The sequence below is a fragment of the Lonchura striata genome, chromosome Z, assembly GCF_050655825.1.
Source record: "Lonchura striata isolate lonStrDom1 chromosome Z, ASM5065582v1, whole genome shotgun sequence".
NCBI classification, from domain to species: Eukaryota; Metazoa; Chordata; class Aves; order Passeriformes; family Estrildidae; genus Lonchura; species Lonchura striata.
The window spans coordinates 64,229,760-64,251,979 of NC_140740.1; the positions used below are offsets into that span (position 1 = coordinate 64,229,760).

General features: G+C 37.4%; 1 protein-coding gene across 2 annotated transcripts in view; it reads right to left on the bottom strand.

The window, feature by feature from the left end:
* Positions 1-22,220, bottom strand: part of FOCAD (focadhesin) — an 88,428-nt gene that overhangs the window by 64,745 nt on the left and 1,463 nt on the right. For both annotated transcript variants that reach the window (XM_021535466.3, XM_085566998.1), the window contains exons 2-8: positions 19,704-19,806; positions 19,166-19,254; positions 16,129-16,203; positions 14,260-14,414; positions 9,614-9,718; positions 4,387-4,488; positions 1,455-1,659 (exon numbers count right to left, since the gene is read on the bottom strand). In XM_021535466.3, coding sequence (XP_021391141.3) covers positions 1,455-1,659; positions 4,387-4,488; positions 9,614-9,718; positions 14,260-14,414; positions 16,129-16,203; positions 19,166-19,222 — 699 coding nt within the window. In that variant the 5' untranslated portion in view covers positions 19,223-19,254; positions 19,704-19,806. The remainder of the gene's footprint in view (positions 1-1,454; positions 1,660-4,386; positions 4,489-9,613; positions 9,719-14,259; positions 14,415-16,128; positions 16,204-19,165; positions 19,255-19,703; positions 19,807-22,220) is intronic.

Below are 22,220 nucleotides of genomic sequence, written 5' to 3' on the forward strand. Positions count from 1 at the left end.
ATCTTTGAAGAAACATCTGTATAAACTAATGCCAGGAATCCCTTATTCAACTTCCCCAAAAAAAACCAACTTACGAACTGCTATTTCATATTCTGAAGTAAAATCAGAAGCATATGAAAGAATTAAAATATTTCTTGGTAGCTCTTGAGAAAAATTCCCTTTTACTCAAAAGCAACAGCAATTAATTTAGCTCTTGGGGTTCCCATAACAACACAAAAAAGTGAGTAGAGATTTCATTAAGCAGGTAAATATTCTTATAACAGAAACATCTGGCTCTACAATACTTCCTTTATAAGATAACCAGGATTTTAACACTTGTCTCAAAAGAGAAAGGCAGTGTTGTTACTAGAATCTAGAACACCATGCAATCTATCACAAAAACTAAAAGCTGAGTGTGATACCCAAAAGGAGTATTTCCATATCTGAATGCCTGCTAAAAAGGTTTCAAGAAGCAGATTGTCTCCAGAAAGTCCCCATGTGTTAAATAATAGTGTTTTCTGTTCTTGAAAATTGTACTTCCAGATAAATGCACTGTTCCAATCCAAACTCTGGAGACAGCATTAAGCATAGCACCCTGATTTTTATTCCCTTTTTGCTCTATAAATAATCCGCTCTAATCAGAAATCTCATGTCACTGATTTGATCAGCAGAAAAGTCTACAAGTGAAGGGCTGTACTTCTGACAGCTTTCTTGACACTGTCAGAAAAAATGACAGGGAAACATTCCAGCATTTATATTACACAGAGGATTAAATTAAGCTATGCCAAAATGAAAGGATAAGAACAACTTGAGGTTCAGAGAAAGAAGTACCTTCCATTGTGTATGTATCTCATGCAGACAAAAATGTTCAAGTATTAATACAAATTCAAAAAGATGTGACTGATTCCTTGTTAAAAAAAGAAGAAATGCCAACGTGTATGAGGGAAAGAAAGGTTCATAACTAATTCTGTAAGTTTTATTCAGTGCCATTTTTATGGCTAAATGTTTTCAAGTCTGAAGCTTGGTCATACATTCATAACACAATGTTATACTGAAGCTCAGGTAAAATTGAGACAAAATCAGAAAAATTGAGACAAAATAAATATTTAGATCATGTAGTTTCTTTAATTTTAATATTATCCACTTTAAGTTAAAACTGGATGGCTTTGACAAATATCTTGCTATTTAAGAATATTTTCTCATGACTGTCTAAGTTTACTGAGGCAACTAGATGGAAGTAATTACAGTAAATGTATTTCTATTCTTATCTTAACAGGTTTATCAAATTTGAACAAATAAAGTTTTGTCTTCTACCAGAAACAGACAGTTTGTTAGAGTTATATATTATCAACAAATTGCATCTGCAGAAAATGGAAGAGCATGCTATATTTGCACACTTTAAAGACAATAATAATAATACTATCGCTGTTTTTGATATCTGTCTGTAAAAGGTAATAGTCAGGCAACAACTGTACCTGCAAGTGTGGAATAAAATCACACAGAAGTTTAAGAATCTCACATTCCAGCATGGAGGGTGCTTCTATGTTCTTTGGCCCACGAGGCTGCAGTAAGATCTTTAGTAAACCCATTCGCAATCCAGCATATTCCCGTAACTGGGATGGTTCACAATACAGGTATCTTAGAAATGAAGCCATTATGTGAACACATGAACCCTCTGCCCTGCAATTCAAGAAATAAGTTTGCCATGAATGCTTTCTATTGAAAGCATAACAACAAGGAAACCCAAGTAATGTGACATTACCTGCAAAAATTCACAGAACCCAGTTAACAGAAAGGTGTTGAGAAGGACATGTCTAAATCTCACAAAAAAACTTGGACTTACCATAACTAAGTACTGTCATGACACCAATACTGCAACCATGCCTCAAAGTGCAATTTTTAAAAGACTCAATATGGACCTGCAGGTTACAATACTCCTAATTTTATTGTTTTTTTCTCATTAATTGAAGAAAGTGACTTTCCTTGCTGAATGTCATAACAGACTAATGTGCCATTCTGAAAGAAGTATTTGGATAAGACTACTCAGAAATATATTTTTTAAACACATAAAACATACTTTCATTAAAAAGAAGACATCCTTATCAGTTTTTGCAGAATGGTCTTAATACAATTAAGTGAAACAGGAACTGTTTTAACCAATATGGCTTCCCAGCAAAATATTTGATTTTTATTCCCACAGAACAAATCTTTTGGCTTGACCGTGTTTGGAATATAAGCTGTCCTTGACATTACTAAAACAATCAAATAAAGCTGATGGCCAATACAGTATCAAATATAGAATCACAGAATTGTTTAGGCTCAAGTCCAACTAGCACTGCCTTGCCCACTACTAAACCATGTCAAGTGCCACATTTATAGGTCTTTTTGAATACTTCCAGTGATGGTGACTCTATGACTTCCCTAGGCAGACTGCTACAATGCTTGACAAGACCATGATGAAATTTTTCCTGATAGCTAATCTAAACCTTCCTTGATACAACTTGAGCCTATTTACTCCCATCCTGTCACTGGCTTCAACCTCCTTCCAGGCAGAGAGCAATAAAGTCACCCTTCAGTCTCCTTTCCTCTGGGCTACACACCCCAGATGCTCCTCATCAGATCTGTGCTCCAGACCCTTCACCAACTCCATTGCCCTACTCTGGACTTGCTCCAGCACCTCGATGTCCTTCATATCCCTCTGTGTCCACCTCTATGTCCCCTCATGTCACGAGGGGCCTAGAACTGGATAAAGGGTTTGAAACGCAGCCTTACCAGAGCCAAGTACGTCAATGCCAAGTGCATGGGCACTTTGCTAGTCCTGTACCTGCTGCTCACACTATTTCTGATCCAGGCCAGGATGCCATTGGCTTTCTTGGCCACATGGGCACACACTGCTTCATGTTCAGTGAACCAGTACCCTCAGGTCCTTGTCCTTTGTGCAATTTTCCAGCCACTCTTCCCTCACCCTGTAGAACTCCATGGAATTGTGACCATAATGCAGGACCTGGCATCTGGAGTTGAACCTTCATACTACTGGCCTCAGCCCATAGGTTCATCAGTGCAAATCCCTCTGCAGAGCCTTCCTATGATCCTACATCAACAGGAAATCAAAACTCTGTTTTAAACAAGTTTCTACAGTTTTGCATCAAGACTGAGTCTTGATGCAAAACTGTAGAAAGAGTTCAGTAATAGGTCTACTTCAACATAGCTTGTTGACATCACACTTAGGGACACAGTTTATTGGGGGACTTGACAGCATTAGGTTAACGCCTTGACTCCGTGTTCTTAAGGGCATTTCCAAACCTAAATTGTTCTGTGATTCTACATTCTCAGTCTGGCACTTTACCCATAGAAACCTTGAACAAAGAGCACCAAGAGGAACATCACATATTTTCCTTTTCACTAAGAAAAACTCCTGTTTTAATTCAAAAGAAGCCACAAGCAAAAAATCCACTGTTCACTCCATCATTTATAAACCTGAAGGGACTCTATGTGAGTCTCAGATTTAGCAGCTGAATGAAAGAATTAACAGCATTTGAAAAATACTGTGATCAACTGAATGGAGCAAAACATACTTTTGCTTGAAAGTCTTACTGTTGTGATCATGTAGTCTAATCCCACCAGAAATTTAAGAAATTAATCAACTTGTTTCCTCACAAAGAGCAAGAGAACAGAGCTCTGCACTATTACTCTGTTATTAGTCTTTCAGAAAACAGGAAAAAAAAATGATCTGAAAACCATACATATAGGTGTAAAATCATTGAAAACAGTTCTCTTTGAGGATGCCACAGATTTGTTAATTTACACTGAAGCTTTATTGGACAAGTTCTTTAGTGGTAAGCATGAAGAAAAGGCTGAGATTGTTGGGTGTTGGGTATTTGGTAATTTTAATGATGCTTTATAATATGGCTGTGTCACTGATTTTTTTTCTATATTTTTTAATCAGAAAGATACATTGTTTCTCAAGACTTCATATTTTCTGTGTGATTTAACCATCTTCATTTTTCCTTCATCATCCCATCATTTTGTATAGATGTTACAGCTGCAATGTATTCACTTTTTATGACTAAGCAGTCAAAATTTTTACAAAGCTGATAAGCCAAATTGTGTATTTAAAAAAAATCAAATATGCTATCAATTTTGCATCAGTTATTTTATACCCATATAAAATTTATCTACAGAGTTGATAAAAAGCTATGAAATTTATTTTAATTGATTATACCAGTATTTAATTAATTATTATTACTTATACTATTTTAAATTGTGAAATGGTATAATTACATTTTACAAGTATCTTTCACAAAAGACGGAATTCTTACAGTTTGTTTGCCTTCAACAAAACATTTACAGTGATACGATTCAGCTGTCTACATTTGCTAGGCTTTTTGAAATTTTTCATTCATTTACCTCTCTGGACACTGATGGAAAAATACAGTTATCTGCTGTAGCAGAATTGGCCAGCAATCAGGTCTGTTTTCTAGGACAGTGATTAATGGATGAGGAGTGTTCCTGAAAGACAAAGAAATCACATTTATATCTATGACACAGAAAGGAAGTATGCAAAACAACTATCTAATAAGCATGGATGTAGATACAGCCAGTTTAACCTCTTCCTTTTACCAGCTTTGCTAAGATTGCTACACTGTCAAAAGAGGGTATTTTCTCAAAACTTCTGAAATGAGATTAAAATTTCCTTCAGGTGGAGGAAAACCTGGGAAGGTGAGAAGCCTGAAGCATGTAATCTGTTCTGCAAGAAACAAAACCAAAGTTGTTTAAGTTGAGTAACTTACTGCCCAGAGTTCTGGATGCCCCATCCCTACAGGTCAAGGAAAGGCTGGATGAGCCTTTGAACAAGATCGTCTAGTGGAAGGTGCCTCTGTCTGGGGTCTAGGGTGCTGCATCTAGGTGATCTTTAGGGACCCTTCCAACTCAAACCATTCTATGCTGTAAATTGAAAGGCAAATGGAGAAAGGCAGCATAAATCTACTGCAAACCACCACCTTCAGTTTGGTTAACCATTTATCCAGCTCACAGATCCAACAAATCTGTGCTACACACCAGCGAGACCTTAAAGGAGTTTTACCTACAGAGGAGGATGATTTCAGAGCCATCCTTTGAAGTGGTGTATCTCAAGAGACACTGCCTCAGTTTCAGACACTACATGAGTGACAGTCAGATATGCCTTTTAGGAAGGATTTACAGTCTTTCACTTACTACCATTGTTTTAAAAACTTCTGAGGAGCAAAAGGTCAGAATTTCCAGCAGTCTTTTTATTAGAGAAGACAACATTCACTGAGATACACTCATCTCCAATAACACTGCAATACAACAATGGCTTCATCCTTAAGCACCACTGAATGAACCCAGTTACAAGCGAAGTGAGTGAGATCTGAAAGAACACCATAAAAGAATAAAAATCTAATTTTCCCCACTACCTGGCAAATTTGAAATGCATAGTGTGATGGTACATTAAGGATTTCCTTAGATAAAGGAAATCTTACCTACTATAATCAGGAATTTTTAGACTAGCAAAACACTGTGAAAAAACACCATCTAGCAGACATATTCTTAAACTAAAAGAGGTGTTCCTCATCATGGTTTTTTTACTTTCTCAATGTTAACATTTTTGAGTCCTAGGTAATTGACTGGTTGTGAAGATAAAAGAGCAAAGAATTACATAGCCATCAGCTGAATTAAAGGAGCACCAAACTATGAAAGCTGTTTGAAGAGTATTTACATACCTAATGACTCGTTTTCTTTGCTATGCGGTTACAACACAGCTAAAAACACAGTCTGTTGTTGTTTTTGTTTTTTTTAATAGTGGTTCCCCCTCTGCTTGTCAAATAATTTTTCTTCTGAAGATGTGTGTTTCTTTTCAGGGAAATAAATAATCTGAAGACAAAAGTTCCCTCAGAAAGCAGGCTGATGCTATGGACTTCTTGAATATGTTTGGAAAACAGATGCTATCTACTAAGAACACAAACAATGCATATTACAGATTTGACCCTCATATTTGGGGCTAGAAAACTGTCACTTCTCACATTCATTTCTCAAAAAATTGTCAATTTACTTAATGTTCTTCATATGTCCACCTTCCTAGATCTTGATTTTACTGAAGTAACAGTCTTTTATAATCTGTGCACAAAGACTAGAAAAGCTAAGGTTTTTGCTCCATGTCAGCTTTCCAAAGATGACAGCATGCAAGAGGCAAAAAAGTTGTTGCTTGTCTAGCACCTTAATCCAGCAACATCATAGACCGTATCCTTATCAGACAGTAAGCTAGAAATACTGCCCACATGCAATGCCAGGACCTTGAAAGTACATATTCCTTGTAAATTCATATAGGGTTATAGCGGCTTCTTATTTCAATAACTGTCATATTTTAAAAATTAACCGCCTTTCCTAATCAAGAGAATATGTCTCCAGTCATCATTTAAATGCTGCAATGACACCAAAGCCAAAAGAACCATCCTAAAGTCAGCATCTGACTCATCAAGTTTCAAATTAAAATGGCTTACTATTTAGGGGAAAAAAAGCAAACTTTTTGTTACATATCTTCTATGTTCCGAAACTAGTAAAACTGCACTGAGCTGGATGACAAAATAAGTCAGCTAAGCTCCACAACAAACCGTGATTAATAATGAAGCAGTAAAAACTGCAAACCAAGAATGTTCCACTTGATAGTGCTATTAGCAGTAAGAAAACTGAGGTGTGTAGGTGCGATTTATTGTCAACAACAGAATTGACAGAACAGCACCTTAAAACGTGCATCTTCAAATGACATTACAGCACCACTACCCTAAATTACTGCTAGTGGGTACAGGATAAAGCAAAACACACAAGCAAACATAATGGTTACCCACTCATAATATGGAAATGTCCAGGCAAACAAAGATAAATCTTTGTGAGAAGTAACAATAAACCATATATAATTTTTAATTTATAGGTAATCTGAACTTTTTTGTTACATCTCTGAACAAAAGTGAGCTCCAGTCTGATTTAAAGGACAAATTCAGTGACAGACTTCTTTTTCTGTATGAGGAAACAATGTCTGCAGTCAACATACCTTTCTGTGTATGCAGATGTGACCCTGGCCCTTTCAGAAAGCTGGTCCTTTCAGGAACAGCATTGTACTCCATAAAATATACACTTTTAAAGCATTTTTCTACCTGCTCTGAATATTGAATTCAGAAAAGTAGCAGTTCTCTATAACTTTAAAACAGTAAAATCATGCATGATTAATCATTAATAATATTTTTAAAAGGCTAATAGCTTTCATTTAAAAATCATATTCCATTTTTTGTACATGTATATCATAAACCACCTATTCTGAAAATGCTAACAGGAGCCCTTCGCAGGTCAAGATAAAGGCAGTTTACTAAAGAAAAACAAAGACCAGAAAAGAAAGCAAGGAAAATTTAAAAAATATATTCTTTACTGTCCAGCAGGCAATATCTAGCCACTTTCTGTGCAGTAGGGCTTCAGTATGCATAGCTGTTGCTTTGGAAGACAAAGACCTTAACAATAAATCCACTCCCAGCTCCTTCCTCTTAGCTTTTACTCCTGAGCACAGTGTTATGCAATATGAAATATCCCTTTTGTTAGATTGGGTAAATTATCCTGGCTATGTTGCCTCCCAGAGTATAGACCACTCCTCCCTCACTGGCCCTTTGAAGGATGGCAATGGGTGGAGGGACTGCACTGCTTAGCAGTGGCCAAAATTGGTGTGTTATCAACAGTGTTCTGGCTGCAGATGGCTGCTCCAGAGAAAGCTAACTCCATCCCAGGAAAACACTATATAATAAAATGCACAAATCTGCAACACATTAATTTTCTTCCATTTCTTTTCGGGAACTGATCATGATATTACGTCATCTCAAGAATGTGTATTATAAAGTGAATTCTATTGTCCAGAACTAACATTGGCCTAAACCACATTTATTTCCCTTTAATATTGGTGACAATAGCAAACAACTTGAGAATGTACTGTTACATTTTGATTCTTCATTGATGATTTCTATATGGAGTACTTTTGCACAGTGGACAGCATAATATATATACACTGTAATGGGAGATTTACTGTTAGTGAGCTACTGAATACATTCTTAAATTCCTTACAAAAAATCTGTTTTTAATGGCATTTAATGGAGCACAACTACAAAAATTGCTATATAACAATGAATAGATAGGTTGTTCTGTACACTAAAAACCAGAAGTCAGGTTTCAAAAATCTCAGGGCTCTGACCCTATGTCAAGCAATCATTTCTCTTTATTAAAGTTAACTATAACCAAAATGGAAAACAAAAACCACACTGGCTAAAAAAAAGTCTGCTTCTTATTTTTAGTTCTCTATTACTTTACTTTACACCATTCTGAATTACCAAATTTCACCTTCATGTATCTTACCAGTAACTTCCCTTTTTGTGAGTGTGAAAAAATGTAGTAACTTTTCTTTGCTCTGTTGGGTTGAGACTATTTCTTTATTCCAGACACATCCTACCACCCTCTTTTTCATACGAAGCCAGAATTAAGTTCCTTTAACTTAACTTCTTCTACCAGAAACTTTAGAAAAAGGTTCCATAAGAATTCCATCTTCCTTACTTACCTTTTCATTTAAAACTGCTCTATACAACCAGGGATTTTGCAATGAGAACTGATACAGCCACATGAAGGATTTCAGGAATGCAAACACATCCAGCACACCAAAAAGCCTGCTTCAATTCCTGCACTATTTCATTTCGCTCAATTAAAGACATGATTCCTGTCTGCCAAATAATGCATTTTATATCCTTAAGCCATTTTAGCTACAGCCCCCTACAATGATACCTCTTAACTGCATAAAAAGTAACTTGAAAAGCATTCATGACATCTACCAAGCTTTTCTGTTCTTCAGAAAAGATACAACAGAGGCTTTAAATGTCAGTATTGACTCATGGTTTCTCAAGAGATGATGAAGTCACTATGATGTCCTCTTCAAAGTCTGCTATTGCATGATAAGAAGCTTTAGATAAGTACCTCTACATGCATCTTTAAGTATTTTGTTTTTACACGTCAATCACCTTAACAGCAAAGACATTTGTGAACTTGACTTTTATAATAAGAACAAAGCAGGAAAAACAAGTGAGAATGAAGTGATTCAGAGCTTTAAAATAAAATACTTATCAAAAGAAATATCAGAAATCATCCAGTATTTGAACAAGTACTAGTACTTGTTTTCTCCCCCTGTCTTGCCTCCCATTGCCCCACTGCCACTGTCCCTTTTGAGCTTATGGTGGCAAACTTATCCTTGCATTAAAACTTCTTAAAACTTTCAACCAAAAAGGAAACCTCAAAAACCACAGAACCAAATCATCATTTAGGTTGAAAGGGACCTACTCAGATCATCCAGTCCAACCCAAATGCTCAAGCAGTCAGCTATTACAGTCAGGTTCTGTTATCTCTAAGGACAGAGATTCCACAACCTCTATGGGCGACCTGTGCTAGCACTTAATTACATGCACAGTGTGAACAAAGCAAAATACACAAAAAAGAGTAAGATCAAAATCCAGTATTAAATTAATTTTCTTTTTTTTCTTCTCCTGGAAATCAGACAGAAAGTTGTTATTGTTTCTAAATAAAGGAATGTAAAACTAACCTGATTCCATACAGATTGCAAAAATACTTATCTTCATCTTTTCCCAGGTGAACAGCTTGAATTTGTATTAACTTGCAAATAGTTTTTACTAAACCGTGCACATTCCTGTTGACAAAAAGAACTTAGTTACCGTCAAGTATGCAGCTACATTAATTGATTTATACCTAAGAGAAGGAATAAAATAGACACTTGAGACCTGGAGTTTTACTTTAGGGCACCTCTTAACATATTCCCATACCGTTCTGGGCAAGCTGTGCATTTGTGTGTCTTTGTTGTCTTTTCACATAATGACCAAAACAGCAAAGAGAATATCTGCCAATCACTTAAAACTTTTGACAGGTTGTTTCTACCATGTATTACAAAAATGGGAATACAAGGCAAACAGCACATTTAACTGTAAAACCTTTACCATACTTGTCACCACCTGCAGACAGACTCTTTTCTATAAGGTGATATGGCATGCCATGGAACATCTAGAGAGTCCCACAGTGGATCTCCTCACCATTAAATGCTTACTTTTATAGTTCAGATACAGGCAATGTTCTATATTCTCTCTTCTGTGCTGGAAAACATTGACTAAGATCAAAAGTGATAGAATATGCTTGCATTTCTCTCTCTCTTTCAAAAATGGACCACTTATAAGATGTGCCTGTAATCTTTAAAATGACTGGCTGCTGTGACACCTGGCTCTCAAAATACTGAAATCTGACAATACAAGAAGACATTGAGGTTTGGCAAAACTCTGCTGCAAAGCAGCTAACAGGAAGATGTGCCGTAGTCTTCTAAATCCCAATATAGTCAACCTGAAACACAGAAGAAGATTTTTGGATGGGTGTAGGGGAAGGAGAGCGAGAACAATCTTTTAGCTTCTTCACTGCTAGAAAAAGCCAGTGAAATGAGAATTTGCAAGTTTATTTCCCATCTTCAATTGGGTAACTGCAGCAAGGAGGAAAAAAATGAACCATAAAATACTTTATAAGAAAACCATCTTTCCTGTTATGAAACTTCAATACTCCTGGTCCTAATTTCCAGCCAGGAAGTGGGGAGAGAAGAGATGCTTTAGGTTTTGCAATTATCTCCTGAACACAAGCAACACAAAGGCATGTCATATTGCAAGGATTTCCATCCCATTTCCCATCTCCTACAGGCATGGATGCTCAGTAATAAAAACATTCTGAAAACGTGCCACACAGAAATCCTTCTGACAGTGTCTTTTAGATTACAATAATTAATTGTTTCACAGGTTTTTCAGTAGATTGATTATTTATCCTTGTTCATTACTGAACACAGGCAGTGTTTTCCCACCATCATCTAAACAGAATGCTGAAAACCAATCCTAAAAACATGTGAAAACACACATGCATGTATCTACATATGTAAAGATATTTCCTATATATGCATAAACACACAAATATGCATGTGAATATGATGTTCCATGAAGTTTAAACACTTAGGGCATCAAAGGAAACACTTAAGAGCCAGTTACAGTACAATAATATATACAATCAGAAGGTATTGCGAACCACACAAGTTAACTTAGATAAACATGAGATCTTCATCTCTGCCAAAACAAAATGTCTTTTCTAGTGTGAATAATTTGATAGACCTGACAAAATATAATCCAGCAGGTGCACTTAGCTTCTGCAAAAATTCTTTGTAACAGAAGAGAAGCAAGAATACAACATAGAGTAGTCTTTGCCAACAAAATATACACCTAACTGCACTCAGCATTGAAAGTGCTCTGTGGTTGCAAATGCCTTTCTGTTAGCTGCCACTGGCTGCTAATTTTTGTTGTAGCAACTGTGTATCAAGCACTGCAAAGCCACACAGATGAAAATTTGGCATGGAAAAGGATGATGGACTGCAGACTACAACTCTAAGGTAAGGTAAAAAAAAGTACTAGCACTGAAAAGAGTCAATCTGAAATTGTCAGTTTAATAAGCTCCTGAGGCTACAACCACAGACTTCTGTGGTTAGGCAGCATAAACCCTGCTTTGCAATCCATAGTGTATGTGGTTTCATTGGTAACAGCTTGAAGGAGGATAGGTTGGCAGTGGGAAAGAAGCCAAAAATACATAAAAGGTTAGTTACTATGTAATTTGCCAGGACTTCATACAGCAATCAGTCATGTGTTGGTTTCACACATGAAAAAGAGATTTTGAGAAGTTTCAAATAGTGTAGAAGTGGGGCAGATTGTAGTCTCTTCAATATTTAATTTTGAATTTGCTTTTAAGGTTAACTTAATTCTAAATATCCCATTTTATACTTTTTATTTTTTGAAGTACAAAGCTGTATTAACATTCCATAACCTCATAAACTGTTGGTACTGTAACAAACCCTCAGCTGAACAGCAAATTCAAATTTCTTAGTCTGCAAGCCACAGCTGATGCCTTTTCCCTAGTCCTAGAATTATGGGCCAGACACAATTAAGGCATAAAGTGTTTTTATCTTTGTATTTAATAAGGATCCTTAGATGCAACAATTCATCAAGGTGGAATACACCAAAATGCACAGACAGTATATCGTGTATATAATTTCAAAGACCTTGCAAATCAGTATATTTGACAAAGATTCCCCAATGAGGAGCTAAAATAAATGGCACGGTATCTCCCCATTCTAGAGTAGCCCCACCAAGATGAGCTTGAGTGTAGTTTACAAAATACACTCTAGAAAGAGCCTTGGTCTTTCAAGATAACGCGAGGCTTTCCAGCCCCGAGCTGTGAGGCTGGGGCATGTTTGGTTTTCTGGCCTAGCAGAATACCAGAATTTAAGCTAAGATGCCAAAACAAAGAATTTCAGCTATGTATGCTAAGAATACCGAGAATATACATAAAAAGTATATAAAAAGAAAACACAAAAAATCATGATGGCATCACAGCTAATAAAACTTTTACTCCACCTTATGCCTCAGGACTCAGGTTATCACAGTCTTATCACAGGTACTTTTACTTATTTGTTATACTTATGTAGAATCCTCCCTTAACCCCAAAATGCCCCCAAACTTCATCATTTGGAGGACAGTGGTTTGCAGAGATTACCCATACTATAAAAATGTATTTACAAAACCTCTTCTAGGAAATCGTAGTCATTTATAGCAAACCCAGCAGAGACTTAGCATCAGCACAGCAAAACTCTAGCTGTAAACAAGCAAGTCACAAGCTGTAAACAAGCAAGAAAAAGCTCACATTTGGCTCACACTGAATATGAGAAAGCTTAGATAAGGTAAAACTGATTATGTGAAGGTGAGAAGAGATGAAGAACATGTCTTGAATAGCATGGTTCTTGCAGCCTCTCTGCTGTGTCTACCAGCATAACATATCACATATATAACTCTAAATAGCTGGTTTGGCTAAAAACAACTCTACTAGTCTCTAGCAAGAGAATTACACAACTTGGTGCAGAAATACACTTAGCAGTCAAAAGGAAACTTAATAAAGTTGGTAATTTTTTCCCCAATCTCCCCAAGGTTGGAAATCTCTCCCCAGTCATCATTTGATTTCCTATTTCTAAATGTTATGCACAGTGCCTCTTTCCCTCACAAGTGCATTTTCTCAGTATGTTGGACAGGCAGTCTAGGTCAAAAGACCACTACAAGATGAAAACATTCTATTTCCAGAATTGTGTAGGAGGAAGGAGCTTCAAAGTAGAGTGATTTCCTCCTCAGCAGACAAGGAAACAAACTGCAGCATTTCTAATCCTAACACACATTCTTATGGTGACTTTATCTGAGCAATCAGTTTTTTGACAGACTGATGAAGTTATTTCCCTCTGCGCTGGTTTTATCTGAGATAGGGATAATTCTCTTCACAGGTGCTGGTATGGGCTGTGTTTAGGATTGTGCTGAACACAGGTCAAAAACAGAGATGTTTTTGTTATTGCTGATCAGGGCTTACATACAGCCTTTTCTGCTTTTCATGCTGCCACACAGGGGAGGAAGTTCGGGGTGCTTGGCAGGCTGGGAGAAGACAAAGCCAAGATGGGTGACCCCAACTGACCAAAGAGACATTCTGGACCATATGACATCATGCTCAGTATATAAAATTCATGGAAAGAAGAGGGGGTGTTTGGCATGATGGCATTTATTTCCCAAGTCAGCATTACATGTGATGGGGACCTGCTTTCTTAGAGATGGCTGAACACCAGCTTGCCCACGGGAAGCAGTGAATTAATTTCTTGTTTTCGTTTGTTTATGTCCATAGCTTTCACTTTTCCTTTTTTCAACCCGTAAGTTTTCTACCTTTTGCCCTAATTCTACTAGTGGGGAAGTGAGTGAGCAGCTGTGTGAGACTTGGCTGCTGCCTGAGGTTAAACAACAACATATTTCCCCATACTGGAAGTTGCTGTGATAGGGACAACAAAACTAAGCAGTTCATTGACTTCTGAGGTTCCACAGTTCTAAGTTGAGAGCACTAGCCTGAACTACTGACAATTTCAGCTTACATCCATAGAATACTCTAAGAGTTTTTATGTCAGACCCACACTGTCACATAGCAAAGGTGAAAGCAATATCCTTCAGCAGAGTGGCAGGGCAGTAGCAGTCTTAATGTCATGGTGTGTCTGAGGATACTGGCACAGAACTTCTTCCTCTGTCAGGGATAAACAATGACTGATAACCACCTGACAAAAATTAGGCAACCAAATACTACCTTGCTGAGGGAATTCGGTTAAGAGCTTCATGAAGAACATAGTCAAGCTCAGCATGTTTCTCCACCACAAGTGCTACCAAGCCCTCACAGCAGGCTGTTCGCAAGGCAACATTCTCACTGCAGCACTTCTCCCAGAGCAGGTTCAGAGCAGGAGTCTGAAGGCAAAAGCATGGGACACAAGTAATGAGAATGGTCAATCATCACACTAATTTATTTTCATGCATCTCAAACACACTTTTAAATACAAACTAGCTCAATCACTTCTTCTGAAGCCTTAGAGAGCACAAGATGAAGCTGGGATACAGATTCTATCCCTGAGAAAGTCAGGACAAACTGCCAAAGAAAAGTCAGAAAAAAGCAGGGACAGCTCCCACTTTCTTGCCCTCTGCTGTCTAGGCCCATGGTAGGGCATAACACTGTCTCTGACAAAAATGGTAATACAGGTGAATTTTTCAGCTGTGCCTATGCAGTTAGAATAATGGAATGGATTGTGTTGGAAGTGACCTTAAAGACCATCTAGTTCCAAGTTGGGGACATGGGAAGTGATGCCACTCACTGTCAGGTTGCCCAGGTTCCCATCCAACCTGACCTTGAACACATCCAGGTACAGGACACACTCACAGGAAGGTTATCATCAGTTTCTCGATTTAAAAAATAAGGATGCAATTGGAGACAATTCAGAAACTGCCATGAAAAGCTGTCTCTACACCAAGGTGTAGCACACACAGCTAAAGACAGGCGTACAAAGGGCTATCCAAAGGTAAGTCGCCTTTACTAAACACTTAAAGTTCTATTTGCTTGTAAGCATGAAGATTTGGCAGCAACCATCAAAGCTGCTGCTGGTTTCCATGATTCTCAGATTAGTTTGCTGACTTTGTGACTTTCAACTGAAGAACACGGAAGGTTTTAAAACAACCAACACTACAAAACACTCTTGAGTATAAAGGGAGTCTGCAATGTCTAACCAGCACAATCTTCTGCTTCCTAGCATATTAGAATGTGTTGCTGTATTTCAGTCTAATACCTTCATATAAGCAGCATTAAGGGGAAAATATCAACTTGTAGCTCAAAATCAGAACATAATTTGGGAACTTGATTATGATCAGGACTGTGAAAGAGCTTCTCTTAGATAAACTACACACTTCCAATACTCCCTCACATCAAAACTTAGCACTTTCCAGGTCTGGGTATGTTAGGGTGAAGTTCCCACACCGTGGAACAAAAATCAACAGATCAATTTCTGTTCATTTCTAGACACATAAGCTTTTGGGGAGAAAAACCAAAGTAACAAATCCTAACTAACACCTTTCCCATTTGCTGTGACACTTGCAATTGCCAACATTTTATATACCTCTCTGTTAACAAGACATGCACTTAAGTAAGCTTGACTCATTTAAAATGCAAATGCTAAGTATGCCTTTATATCCTGCTACCTCCTGAAGAAATACAAGGTCTACTTACCTGATACGAAATATAACGTTAATGCAGGTATGCAAAATGCCATACTTCTTGAAATTTTTATAGCGAAGTAAACAAATTTCCAACTCAAGAGACAATGTCCCAGTCTATGTACTTCACTCTCAAGTAACATAACTAAATTAAACTCTTTTAAACTGAACATAGCAAGATATAGGTATTCTGCAGGATTCAGGCTTCCGCCATTAAGTCTTGTAATGGAAGTAAAATTGTTCTCCTGATGCCAGAGTTTAGCTGTTCCTGTATGCCCAAATACATATTGAAAACTACCTTTATTTAACTTCTAGAATTGTATTAAAATGACACAGTGGCAAACTGGAAAACCTAGAAAAAGCAGATAGAATAATCACATAAGGATGAGAGAGAAGATGAAAGTGAAAAAATGCCACAGACCTGGTCAGAAGCCTGTCTGATTGTCTTTGAAGAAACTTTTTCTTTCAGAACTGCAGCAATCAGATGGCTCACTGCCTAAAGAGGAAAAGAAACAAAAAACACACAGAGATGCATTAAAAGAAATAAAATGAAAAGAAATAAAAAGCACATGCATGATTTTTAAATTTTCTATTAAGAAGTCTTTACAATGCTGTTGTATATGATCATTTTACTGTGATTGAAATACCAACCTTATGGATGTTGAAGCTGAAATATGCTTTACGGTCAAAAATTTCCATAATGTTAATATACTCATTTTTACTGTTAGGCTGAGGCAGAAAAGAAACAAACTTCCACAGGGCTCCACATAAGTCCAAAGGCCTCTTTTAACAGGTACATAGGTATTTAGGAATTGCATGCAATGACTTCAATAAACTTTATATACCTCCACTGCTGCACAGATCTTAATGTCCTTAAAAGCACTAGTAATTACTAAATCCTATACTATATAGGAAAGCAGAAGCAAGACAGGAAGCAGAACACTGCACATCCAAGCAAATTGCCCAAATTTTTGCACCACAAGTTGCCTTAAGCAATTTGCATATCCCCTTATCACAGCTTCTGCCAGAAGTATTTCATTTACTTTAAATAGGGGATTTGAAATTAGCATAATTCCTCATTAAGCTATTTCATGGCAGAAATCATTAACAAGTTTTAAATAGTCAAGGTCTCTTCAAAACAAAAAAGCTTCAGTTCCCCAAAACAGCCCAGGCTTATTCTTTTGAGGTAAAGATTAAGTTCCTCATTCTATTTTAGTAGCAGTCTGATTTCCTGAAACTGTCTTTCAAAAGCTAAATATGAACTGAAATACACTCAAAGGCGTCAGGTTGTTTGAAGCTAGGCTTCTGGTCCCTGACTCATCTATAATGTCTTACTCTCGGTTCATAGTTATTGATACTGTTACACAGAAAACCCATTTTGTGAAAGACAGACATGTTTTCATAGTAACAGCACAAAAATGTTTCAGACTATCAATGCCCACAGAACTGCATCTACTGCATCTACTCTTCTCTGCTAATGACAGATCATTACTTTTGTAAAAAGTAAACTAGGCCAGCAAGGAATAAAAATAAAATTAGCATTTCAGTTTTGTTAGTATATAAAAAGAGAGGAACAGACTATTTTCAATGTTTCAAGGTTCCTTTCTCCTTTCAAGATTTATTTCCACTTCAGTCATGCACTAGTTGCTAACCTGTCATAATAAACTGAAATAAGAGCTTACATTTCTTGCAAAGACAGCACCTGAAACACTCCTAGACTACAAGGGCTACACTCTTTAACTTAAAAAGACAGATTATTTGGAAATCTTACTCTTGAGGAAACAGAAGGAGAAAATGGGACCAAGTCAATAATTTATGTCTGGTTACAACTAACCCATCACAAGAGCAACAGTGTGCTCCCCAGACAGATCAGATCTCTTTCAGTGCACTTAGAAGGGAAGCCCACATTATCTTTTCTTTTTCCTGCTTAAAAGGACCTTCAGAAGTTAATTCACACCTACATCCTTAAGACACTTCTGTTACACAGGAAAATGAGCTTATCAGTAGAAACTTGGCTTTTGCAGTGACCTAGCTATACAGAAAAGTCAAAATGCAGATTAGCTCTCTGCACTCCTAGAACTTGATTAAGCAGTAAAACTTCATGACCTACAAATCTGTGCATAAGTTCCTCATTTTTATGATTGTGTGTAGACTACACACTCTGCAGAGCTTGGCAGAGCCGATATCTTGCTTGGTTCCAGAAAGAGAAGACATCTCCCATGAAGTTGAATCCTGACCTGATTATAGTTTGAAGATTACAGAATGCTTTCCAGGGTCAGAATACAAGTAGAAACTATCAAAATAGCCCAACAGGACAAAATCAACTAAAGCACATTAGCAGATCTTAATGATGTGCAGCTGTAATGAGCCAAGATATTTAAGCAGTACAACAGGGATAGTACCACAGGGACATTCTGCACTAAAGAAAAATTAACTGCTTTGAAGATGCTGAGCCCTATTCATCAAGGCTAATGGTATAAACTCATCTGCAGTGCAAGACTCTTTGCTTGACCTTAGATGAACTCCATTTTTCAGGAACATGGCTTTCTCTTCCAAATGCTACGCTGATGACAAGTGGACTTGAATCTCTCTTTCAAACCTAATTACTGTTAAACCAAGGTGAACTGACTGAAATGAAGAGGCAAGAAAGACACCAGGTTGCACAGACTGTATTCCAATCAACCTATTTCACCAAACAAATGGGTACATATTTAATCCTCAATTCAAAACAGGATGAGGAAGAAAACAGGGAAATTAGCAATGAATTTACAGCCAAGGAGATACATTTTTAACACTGAAATGAGAAATTACCAGAGTAAAGAACATGTATGTTTTAACCAGAGACTATTACTACTATTACTCTTTCCTGTCCATTAAACATACTATGATAAACACTTTTTGTATGTTATAATTTCAGGTAAAAACAACAAGGAGCAAAAGCGTGAATCAGAAAATAAAGGGGGGTGAGCTGAGCTGCATAGAGTTATCCCTTGATGACAGACAGGACTGCAGTAGTTTGTCAGCTCTCACCACCAAGGAAGAAACAGAGCAGTTATATTACGAAGTATTACAAAGTATTTTATTCAGATGTAATAATATGAACTAATATAATATAATAATACTTCTATTACAGAAGTATTACAAAGTATTTCAGCCCCACATACAGCATTTGGTAATTCCTGGCTTCTTGAGATGACAAGGTCAGTAAAAACCACTTGGCCACACTCCAACCTTCCAGTCATGGAAGGTTTCTGATTTTCCTGAAGAGACTTTATAGTGATGAGCAATTATGTCCTATGTTTCAATTACATGGAAAAGGCAATTAGAATTTGATTGCAATTTAAGAATACTCTGTTTCTCTGGTTTTCTGACTTTGGAAAAACACATATAAGCAGCAACTCTTGGAACAAACATTTCCACAGACAACTTGATTTGTTCTAATGCTTTTTAAAAATTACCTGTGACTGAACAACTGCATTAGGAAATTCAAATCGCTTCTTGATGTCATCCAACATTTTGGTTCTGTCATATGACACTAAATTACACTCTGCAAGAGAGATTCAAAAAATATACTTAGGAGTAGGAAGGACAGCATGCTATTTTTTACACCCTCCCCATCCCCCTCCAGATTTATGTTGTATTTAACAACAGATGCAAGCATTAAAGCATTTTCTTCCCCCTCTGAAGTCTACCATATCATCTTGTCTTTTGGGCTTGAACCCAAGAAATGGTGAATACTCATTGGTCCTGCGCAAAGAATGGGTTACAGACATTTCTTAAACCTGCAACAAATATACCATTCCATATGGCAGAGCATATGTGTACTCTGAGAGCATGTATTCTTGAAAGCATTTTAAGTATATTTCATTGAATTTAAAATGAGACAGCTCAAAAGAAATGTTCACAGTCTCACAAACATGATTTAAAATGCAAAATTATCCACAAACTTTCCATCATTTCATGCAAAACCAGAAGTAAAACAAACAAAAGACCAACCTGTGAGACTGCAAATGGTAACTGTAGGCAATAGGGGCTGGAACACTTGAAGTCAAAACCTCCGTAAGTTGGAATATTCAGGTATTCACAAGCATATAAGAACCTACATTAAAGAGAAATCAGAAGTCAGTCACACCAATGAAACAGATGGCCACTGCGAATACTCAAATATTTCAGTTTACTATAAACTCACCTCCAGTACTTTGGAATAGCTTTCTCAAAAAACCAAAACAAGCTAGTACTTGTTGAAAAATAAATGTAATCCTTTCCACTAAGCACTGAGGAAATACATACATGCAAAATACTCAAATTCCAAGACATTATCAGTGTGATACAGTCAGAATCTTGCCATTGACTTAAAAAAAAATTATGGAATTAAAGCCTGGATACAAGCAATGTACGCATGTACCACAAAAAAAAAAAAAAATACCATTTGTGGCAGGAAAACTCAAAATTAATAGCAATATTAATAGATCAGTGAATACAAATTCCTTGCAGTTAAGCAGTGAGGTATTCCCATACACTTGGATTACATGTCTCAAAGTGCAGGAGAAAAATACCAACACTGATGCTGATATGGGTATGTATAATTTTAGAACAGATGTTATGGCATTTTGAGACAATAGGTGTCCATATAATAAATCAACACATATTAAACTATAGCTGATATGTTGCTTTAAAAAACCCAAAACTTGCTACAGCAAACAATTGCAGGCATACATAGATCTGTTGAACATGGCTAATGACTCCTGTGGATCTAGATGTATCAGCCTATCTGTAGATATAAACCCAAGCTCCCTCAGTTCTACCCAATAAGCAGCAAAATGAAGTAAGGTTCCTTCCTGGACAGTTTTGACATGAACACACTGGAATTATACTGTATCTCTCATCAGATAACTTTTTTTACCCACATTGAAAGGAAAAACTACTCCAGAGAAACATTACAAGCACAGAACACACTTTCAATGTAAGCACAAATCAGCTTTTCCACATAGACTAGAAGTCAGTTACCCTTGCATCAAACACAAATCCTACATTTCTATCCATCTAAATGAAACAGCTACAGCACAGTTACAATGGAACAGATATTTCAGTGCAATTAAATAACTAAACAGGTCCTCGATCTTCAGCATTCACCCTTAACAAAGGTAACTGTGTATCCACAAGGAATGACCATAAAGTTTACAGGACATATGGATAATCGAGACCGGCAGAGACCTAAAGATACTTTTGGTTCAACCTCCCATTCAAAGGAAGTTCAGACATGTAGTCAGACCTGGTTCTGAAGGCTTTGCCTCAGTTTGGGTTTGAAAACCTCTCAAGACTGGGGAATGCACCGCTTTACTGAGCTGTCCTGATCAACAAAAGCTTTCTCTCAATCACTAGTCTTTAGCTCATGTTTCCAGGAACTCCTATGAAGCACCTGGCTATTCCTTCTTTCACCCCCCTCCCATTAGTGCCAGGGCTGCTACTGGCTACCACTGCTCAGCTGTGCCTCCTCCCAGCTGAACAGTCCTAGAAACCACAGCCTCTCCTCACAGGGAAAGGGCTCCAGCCCCATTATCTCCATGGTGTCTGCTGAATTCAGTCCCTATGCTCACTATCTCTCCCTACACAAGGATTCAGAACTGGACATGGCAATATGACATCTAAGGTGTGCTGAGAGGAGGTGGACAAATCTCACCCTAACAGAGCTTGTCACACTTCCTAGGGCAATGCCTACCAGGGCCTATGGCCACCCCACGGAACTCCTTCCCAGTCCCAAAAAAAAGTGGTGGGCCAAGACAGGGCATTTGTCATTGCTGAAATTCCTGAGGTTTCCATCACCTGTTCCTCTAGTCCATGCAGAGGGCAGCCTTGCCAGCAGGCACACATCCTGCCTCTGACAAAGGAACAGGGTGGGAGACAGTGTGGAAGGCTTTGTTCAAGAGGAGGTAAATGACACCTACTCTCCCACTCAACTCCACAATTATTATTTATTAAAGGCAATCATGTGTGTCAGGCCTAATTTTTCCTTGGTAAATCCACACCCATGTGTATTATTCCTAGGAAGAATCATTGAATAGACAGTTTAAGAACAAAGATTTTCAGAGCTCATCTAGCCCAATCCTCTTATCAAAACTGGTCTAAACCCTCCTCTCTACCAAATCCAGTGGAGTCCTGAAAACCTACAAGGGTGGAACTGGTGGAGTCAACATCCTTGGAAGTGTTCAAGAAATTACTGAATGTGGGATTTTGGCCTATTGTTTAACTGAAATAGTGGTTTTCAGTTAAATGCTGGACTTGATGATCTTTAAAGTCTTTTCCAGCCTCCACGATTCTATGATTGTGGGTACCTTCCACCTCAGGACATTCTACAATACACCATCAACCACACACATAAAAACATATCCACCCCAAAAAACCCACCCAACACAGACTCACAGACATGTAAGATAAAGAAAGAAAAAAGAAGGTATTGGAAAGGGACCCTGGCTTTCTTGCCCAATTTAGTCAATGTAAGTGATAAGCATCTGT